This window comes from Triticum aestivum, chromosome 1B (assembly GCF_018294505.1).
Source record: "Triticum aestivum cultivar Chinese Spring chromosome 1B, IWGSC CS RefSeq v2.1, whole genome shotgun sequence".
NCBI lineage: Eukaryota > Viridiplantae > Streptophyta > Magnoliopsida > Poales > Poaceae > Triticum > Triticum aestivum.
The window spans coordinates 607,643,403-607,651,863 of record NC_057795.1 but is presented as its reverse complement, the minus strand read 5'-3'; the positions used below and the strand labels follow the sequence as shown (position 1 = coordinate 607,651,863).

Genomic DNA, 8,461 nt, shown 5'->3' with positions numbered 1-8,461 from the left:
CTATAGCTTTCTATAATGTGGACCATAATTCGGGGGCAGAGACATTAGATAGAAGGAAGCCTGTAAAACTCGCATAATATGCCGGTGTGTTTAGGATTATTGCTGTCACATGGATAGTGTGCTTTCTCTACCTAGCAAACTAAATCAGTCCCCGTGCCATAAAAAAACTCAGGCAGTTTTTACAGTCATCAAATGTTAGAGATACGACAAGCAAATCAACTCAACGGAAAACAAAGAACAAGCAAGGGAAACCCGTCCAACACGAAGGGAAAAAACCCACACGCGCCGGCCAGCCAAACTTCACTATATCGGGGAAGGTTACAAACGCTGGAAATTTACAACTGATCAACTTATTCCGTGCGGCGGCTTACAAGAGGTATATATAACACAGGTGACCCAGGTCAATACTGAATATTAGCCTTCCTCTTTATACTTGAATTTGGAGCATAAGATATCATCAAATGTACCATTGACGATGAAAGTGCCTCTATTGCCTTGAGATTTTGTCACTCTTTTTTTGAAATTAAGTCTTAAGTCCACACCGTGTGTGGTGTACATGTAGCACATAGATGTATCTACACATGTTTTAGTTGTCGTAAATTTATCTAGATACAGATGCATCTAGACAAGTTTTAGTGTCTACACAAATATAAAACAACTAATTTGAGACGGAGGTAATATATTATATGACAATCATCTGATAACCCCTGCACCTGCAGGCAGGAAGGCTCTGCCTGGTTATTTGTCGACGCCACCACAATCATTGACTTCCGAATGCGTTGCAAAGCTCGGAAACGTGGTCGTAATGTCCCTAAACAAACAACAACAACGACAGCAACAACAACCATCAAATCACTTGATATGTGGTAAAGGGCAAACTCATTAGATGAGTGCGGAGTGCCTACTCACTGGAGATAGGGCAGTGACATGTTCCTGAGTGATGTCGGGTTCTTCTTGACAAACTCCTCCCACTCCTTGGGGTCTAACCTGCCATCGCCATTCGTGTCTGCTTGACTGAACGTCTGACAGCCCAAAGGGAGCAGAGCAGCACAGGTCATGTTAGAAGGAAGGAGATTATATATTTTGTTCAAAAAAGAAGAAGGAAACCAAATACTATTTACTCCTAAAAGACTGAATGTTTGGAAAGAAGTAGCCCTATCTCGTTAATTACATTGTCAACGATCTCATCAACAGCGCTATCCGAGAGACATAGGTCCGACTCGTCAAGAAGTGCCACCACCATCTCCCTAAGCTGTGTCAACAGTCAAGTTATACTAGAATTCAGAACAACTCATGAACATTACGAATTTACCTCTTCTTTTTCGATGTAGCCTGTGCCCCTCAAATCGTACAATTTGAATGCAACTGCAGGAGAGGATGGCCGAAAATGGTTATCTACTCTGGCATGATAATTGATGGACATCAAATTAAGACGAATGGACAAGAGGTGTAGGAGCAGAGGAATGGACAATACATGCGGCCTTGTCTGATACAAGCGCTTTGGGGTGGAAGATGCTGAGCGAGCGCACAAACTCGCCGAACTCGATGACCCCGTTGCGCTTGAGATCGAAGAGGTGGAACACCCTGTCCGCAAAGAGGTTGGCTCTCTCGCTGGTCCGGAACAGGGCGAGCCGGAACTCCTCCTGTGATGAACGCAGATGAGATATGATGAGATGGGAGCATGCAGTCTTTGAAGATGGATCCATAGCGGTCGTGGAGTTTACCTTATGGATGAGGCCGTCTTTGAAGATGGAGTAGCTGAGCTTGTTGTAGAGCTCGTACAGCGCCTCCACCTCGCTCACCGTGACTGCACGCGCGCGACGCGAAGTTACTACCAGTTTTGATAGGAATAGGATTTCTGTAAATAAAGTTGCGCGTATAGAAAAACAACGAGGTGAAGCTGGAGCTGGGAATGCGTACAGGAGGTCTCGGCGGCGAGGACGGCGGGCTCCTCGTACCCCTGAGCGCGCCGCTGACGCCTCGACGGCGACGACGACGACGACCAAGCGCAGCCCATTGGTTCGGTCGATCCCTTCCCACCCCGGCCGGCGCCGCGAGAGGCACTGAAGGCAGGCAGGCGTGAGGCAGCACAACGGCGTAGCAAGAATAAGAAAGACGTGATGACGAAACCGGAAACACAATCTGACCTGAGCTGAGATCGCGTAGCTTCTCCTGTTCTGTCTTCTCCTCTTCCCGCTGCTGGGTCTCCTCCGTCTTTCCCTTGGCTGGCTGGACTCGACTCCTCCTCCTCCTTGGGGCCTGATTTAACGGGGCGCCAAGTGAAATGGTTCTTTCCCGCTGCAGTGCGAGTGCGACTGTGCGGGTCCAGGCAACAAGCGGCGGCCGTCCCTGTCTCCCGAGATCTCGCCGTGTCCGACTGTTCTGCATCCATCACCGTCCTCAGCTCGTCATGCGCGTGCTTTTCATGAGTCTGGATCACATCGCACGCAGGCACATGGGTACGTACGTGTGTACTGCTACTAGTACCGTCGACCAGTGCTCCCGTAGGCTGCCCGCATGTAAGCACGGGAACGACGAGGGTTGCACCGCCACTTAAGTCACGCGCCATTTCGTAAACAAACCGGGTTCACCTCCCCGCGTGGCGGCATCGGGCCGGGCCTATCAAAGCCCGACACAAAAAACCTAGACGTGTGCCCGTCGCGGCCTGGCCGTTGAGCCTAAAATTCAGGCCCAAGCCAGGCCCATCAGTCAAAAAGCTCGCGGGCCTTGGGCTCGGGCCTCTTCCTTAAATTGTAGATATGAAGGGTCCAAACCCAGCCCGGTCATCATGCTCAAAATCTAGGCCCGGCGGCAAGGTCGAGCCGTCCAGGCCGGGCTGCCCATGGTCAGGTATAGCGGGAGCGGTAGACCGACACGGTGATCAGAAACGGACGACTAGGATTGTAGAATTGGGGTGCCACACTTTACACTTTAAATATTCGAAGTTTTACAAAAATTATGATGAAAGTATTCTAATTTTTATTTGAGTACTGAAAGTGTTCTAATTTGATCTCCATGTTTCCATGAAAAAAAATCTCCATGTTATTATGAGTCTAACAAATAGGACGCCCGTATCTGGGGAACGACACTGGGGCTGCCCCCAGTGAACCGCCAAGTACGAAACGTGTCATGCGAACATTCTGTTCGAGCGAACAGGGGAATGTATCCGGTGCACCCTCACGTGTGGTGCTACTGGTGCACCGGATGCCATAGAATGTTTTAAAAGTTCTGAAAAAAATCTAGCACGTTAACGCAACATCAATGTATGATGTCAAAAAAATCGTATAAAAATTTGAAATATTTTTTGAGATACAAAAATGACAAATTTGAAATAAGTGTGATAGTGGGCCAAATCTAAAGCCAAAGTTATGTTGTGTACTATTCAGTGTTGAATTTGTTATTTTTGTTTTTCAAGCTATGTTTTGAATTTTGAGTTGAATTTTTTGGACAACCTACATTGATGTTGGGTGAGTGTGCTGATTTTTTTCAGAAATTTTTGAACATTTCACTACTAGGAAAAGGGCTATAGATGAAATGGAAACTAATGGCGCACCAGACATGTGGTGCGTCACTACTATATACTAATGGCGCACCATGTGTTGGTGCGCAATTAGTAACAATTTTTTTATTTTTTTTTCAAAACTAGTAATGGCGCATCAGGGGATAGTGCACCATTACTAGTTAAACTAGTAATGGCGCACCACATCCACGGTGCGCCATTACTAAATTTTTTTCAAAACCAGTAATGGCGCACCAGGGGATAGTGCGCCATTACTAGTTAAACTAGTAATGGCGCACCACATCCACGGTGCGCCACCAGTATTTTTTTTCAAAAAAATTCAATTTTTTTTCAAAAATAGTAATGGCTCACCGTGGGAGTGGTGCGCCCTACGGTGCACCATTACTAACTTGGCCCAAAAATTCCCGCGAATGCACCCCCCGGACCGCCTTTTCAGTTTTAAAAAAATAAAAAAAATGATGAAAATGTCAAAAAAATAAAAGAAAATAAATTTCCCATGTGATATGTGGTTTAGTTGTTGGGAAAATTTACAAATATGAATTTTGACTTTATCTGCAAAATCTCTCTGGAATTTGTAAAATGGGCATAACTTTTGCATACGAACTCGGATTAAAAAGTTTTTTATATGAAAAATCATCTACTCGAAAAGTTACATCCAAATTTAACTGGGGGAACCCCGTTAAACATTTTCAAAATCCTCAAAAACCTAACAGAAAAAAAGTTACGGACCTCTTAAGATCTGGAGGCAAAAAAATTAAAAAAATTTCAAACTTACTAGTGGCGCACCATTTGCTAGGTGCGCCACTAGTAACAGAAAAAAAAATTAGTTTGAATTTTTTCGGGATTTTTTTTCAAAATACGATACGTAATATGAACCGAAGTTTGAAATAAATTTTCAAAATTACATCACACTCATGAACATGAACAAGGTCCTAAACATCAACAAGGGTTAATAGGATTGATATGCTAGATATATCAACAAGTGCCTGTGAAGTGAGCTGGTGTTGGAGTTGGATAGAACTCTGAAGTTAAACGTGCTTGGACTGGAGTAGTGTGAGGATGGGTGACCTTTCGAAAAATTTGACCACTGAGTGTGATTTGATCTGAGATTAAGCATATTGACCCGAGATTAAGCCATAGTGATTCGAGATTAAAAAAAACGAAAAGAAAAATAAATAAAATCAAAAAAATTTGAATTTTTTTTGAAAAAAATTGTTACTAATGCGCACTCCTATGTGGTGCGCCATTACTAAGTGAGATAGTAATGACATACCTCTAGGCATACTAATGGCGCACTACATGTGCACCATTAGTATCTGGTATACTAATGGCGCACTACAGGTGCGCTATTAGTAAAAAATACTGGTGGCGTGGTACTAGTGGCGCACCAGTAGTGCGCCATTAGTAGGCAAAACTGATGCACCACTAGTAGGCCTTTTCCTAGTAGTGTTTTATAAGCACAACGTGAGTTCGGTGCATCGTTAGCATCACAAGCTCCGGTGCACCACATATTTTCCCGAGTGAACAGAAACGTTCGCTGGCGAGACACCTTTACAGGTCTACAAACAAAACAGGAAAAGGCCTTTCAAAATGGACCCATAGAAAGCCCATTTTCATGTACTAAAAAAGGCCTTAACCCCTTGTTATTTTGGACCTCATTTTAAAGACACGAAAACACACCAGGAAATTGCCGTGACATATAGAAAAAGCACATATGGGATCATGAAAAAAAATTAGTGGAGTTGTTCTCTCGAAAAAACATGGCAGCCTTTGGGGGAAATGACACAACAAATAAGTGTGAAACAACAAAATATTAATGTAGCACAGGAAAAAATTGAATGCTGCATAGAACATAATTTTTTTTGTGCTACCTATGATAGATTACCATAGCCTAACTAAATAAAAACATGGCAATCTCGGGCAAGTAACATACCGATGAGAAAGGAAACTACATATGTTGTTATGAGGTCTGACCGATAAAGATCTTCGTAGAATATGTGGGAGCCAATATGAGCATCCAGGTTCCGCTATTGGCTATTGGCTGGAGAAATGTCTCGGTCATGTTTACATAGTTCTCGAACCCGTTGGGTCCGCATGCTTAACGTTATGATGACAGTTATATTATGAGTTTATATGTTTTGATGTACCGAAGGTTGTTTGGAGTCCGGGATTAAAAAGTTTTTTATATGAAAAATCATCTACTCGAAAAGTTACATCCAAAAATTAACTAGGGGAACCGTGTTAAACATTTTCAAAATCCTCAAAAACCTAACAGAAAAAAAGTTACGGGCATTTTAAGATCTGGAGGCAAAAAAATTCAAAAAATTTCAAACTTACTAGTCACGCACCGTTTGCTAGGTGCGCCACTAGTAACAGAAAAAAAATAGTTTTGAATTTTTTTTGGTTTTTTTTTCAAAATATGATACGTAATATGAACGGAAGTTTGAAATAATTTTTCAAAATTTCATCACACTCATGAACATGAACAAAGTCCTAAACACCAACAAGGTTTAATAGGATTGATATGCTAGATATATCAACAAGTGCCTGTGAAGTGAGCTGGTGCTGAGCTTGGATAGAACTTTGAAGTTAAGCGTGCTTGGGCTGGAGTAGTGTGAGGATGGGTGACCTTTCGGAAAGTTTGACCACTGAGTGTGATTTGACTTGAGATTAAGCATATTGACCCAAGATTAAGCCATAGTGACCCGAGATTAAGAAAAAAACAAAAAGGAAAATAATAATAATAAATTGAAAACAAATTGAAAAAAAATTGTTACTAATGGCGCACTCCTATGTGGTGCGCCATTACTAAGTGAGATAGTAATGACGCACCTCTAGGCATACTAATGACGCACTACAGGTGCACCATTAGTAAAAAATACTAGTGGCGTGGTACTAGTGGCGCACCAGTAGTGCGCCATTAGTAGGCAAAACTGGTGCACCACTAGTAGGTCTTTTCCTAATAGTGTTTTATAAGCACAACGTGAGTTTGGTGCATCGGTAGCACCACAAGCTCCGGTGCACCATATATTTTCCCGAGTGAACAGAAACGTTCGCTAGCGAGACACCTCCCACTTTACATGTCTACAAACAAAATAGGAAAAGGCCTTTCAAAATGGACCCATAGAAAGCCCATTTTCATGTACTAAAAAAGGCCTTAACCCCTTGTTTTTTGGACCTCATTTTAAAGATATGAAAACACACCAGGAAATTGCCATGACATATAAAAAAGCACATATGGGATCATGAATTTTTTTTGTGGAGTTGTTCTCTCGAAAAAACATGGCAACCTTTGGGGGAAATGACACAACAAATAAGTGTGAAACAACAAAATATTAACGTAGCACGGGAAAAAAATTGAATGCTGCATAGAACATAATTTTTTTGTGCTACCTACGATAGATTACCATAGCCTAACCAAATAAAAACATGGCAATCTCGGGCAAGTAACATACCAATGACAAAGGGAACTACGTATGTTGTTATGCGGTCTGACCGATAAAGATCTTCATAGAGTATGTGGGAGCCAATATAAGCATCCAGGTTCCGCTATTGGTTATTGACCGGAGACATGTCTCGGTCATGTCTACATAGTTTTCGAACCCGTAGGGTCCGCACGCTTAACGTTACAATGACAGTTATATTATGAGTTTATATGTTTTGATGTCCCGAAGGTAGTTTGGAGTCCCGGATTAAAAAGTTTTTTATATGAAAAATCATCTACTCAAAAAGTTACATCCAAATTTAACTGGGGGAACCCTGTTAAACATTTTCAAAATCCTCAAAAACCTAACCGAAAAAAGTTACGGTCCTTTTAAGATCTGGAAACAAAAAAATTCAAAAAATTTTCAAACTTACTAGTGACGCACCGTTTGCTAGGTGCGCCACTAGTAACAGAAAAAAAATTAGTTTCGAATTTTTTTCGGGATTTTTTTCAAAATATGATACGTAATATGAACGGAAGTTTGAAATAATTTTTCAAAATTTCATCACACTCATGAACATGAACAAAGTCCTAAATATCAACAAGGTTTAATAGGATTGATATGCTAGATATATCAACAAGTGCCTGTGAAGTGAGCTGCTGTTGGGGTTGGATAGAAGTCTGAAGTTAAGCGTGCTTGGGCTGGAGTAGTGTGAGGATGGGTGACCTTTTTGAAAGTTTGACCACGTAGTGTGATTTGACCTGAGATTAAGCATATTGACCCGATATTAAGCCATAGTGACCCGAGATTAAGAAAAAAACGAAAAGAAAAATAAAAAAAATTAAAAAAAATTGGAAAAAATTTGGAACTTTTTTTTGAAAAAAAAATTGTTACTAATGGCGCACTCCTATGTGGTGCGCCATTACTAAGTAAGATAGTAATGGCGCACCTCTAGGCATACTAATGGCGCACTACAGGTGCGCCATTAGTAAAAAATACTAGTGGCATGGTACTAGTGGCGCACTAGTAGTGCGCCATTAGTAGGCAAAACTGGTGCGCCACTAGTAGGCCTTTTCCTAGTTGTGTTTTATAAGCACAACGTGAGTTCGGTGCATCGGTAGCACCACAAGCTCCGGTGCACCACATATTTTCCCGAGTGAACAGAAACATAGAATATGTGGGAGCCAATATGAGCATCCAAGTTACGCTATTGGTTATTGACCGGAGACATGTCTTGGTCATGTCTACATAGTTCTCGAACCCGTAGGGTCCGCACGATTAATGTTACGACGACAGTTATATTATGAGTTTATATGTTTTGATGTACCAAAGGTTGTTTGGCGTCCCAGATGTGATCACGGACATGACGAGGAGTCTCGAAATGGTCGAGACATGAAGATTGATATATTGGAAGCCTATCTTTGGATATCGGAAGTGTTCCGGGTAACATCGGGATTTTACCGGAATACAGGAAGGTTACCAGAAACCCCCGGGAACATAATGGGCCTCAGTGGAC

The 8,461-nt window shown here is 42.0% G+C and overlaps 1 protein-coding gene across 2 annotated transcripts; it reads right to left on the bottom strand.

Annotated features, from left to right (window-relative positions):
• Positions 1 to 246: 246 nt before the first annotated feature.
• Positions 247 to 2,217, bottom strand: LOC123096955 (calcineurin B-like protein 4). 2 transcript variants are annotated; one of them, XM_044518751.1, is made up of 8 exons: positions 2,148 to 2,217; positions 1,921 to 2,063; positions 1,725 to 1,807; positions 1,475 to 1,643; positions 1,313 to 1,365; positions 1,172 to 1,252; positions 906 to 1,022; positions 247 to 811 (listed from the first exon to the last, which is right to left on the bottom strand). In XM_044518751.1, the coding sequence occupies exons 2-7, from the start codon at positions 2,015 to 2,017 to the stop codon at positions 906 to 908; spliced, it is 600 nt and encodes a 199-aa protein (XP_044374686.1). In that variant the 5' UTR covers positions 2,018 to 2,063; positions 2,148 to 2,217; the 3' UTR covers positions 247 to 811. The 2 variants fall into 2 exon arrangements, with proteins under 2 accessions (XP_044374686.1, XP_044374682.1); XM_044518747.1 differs by having other exon boundaries at positions 910 to 1,022.
• Between the last annotated feature and the right edge of the window lie 6,244 nt (positions 2,218 to 8,461).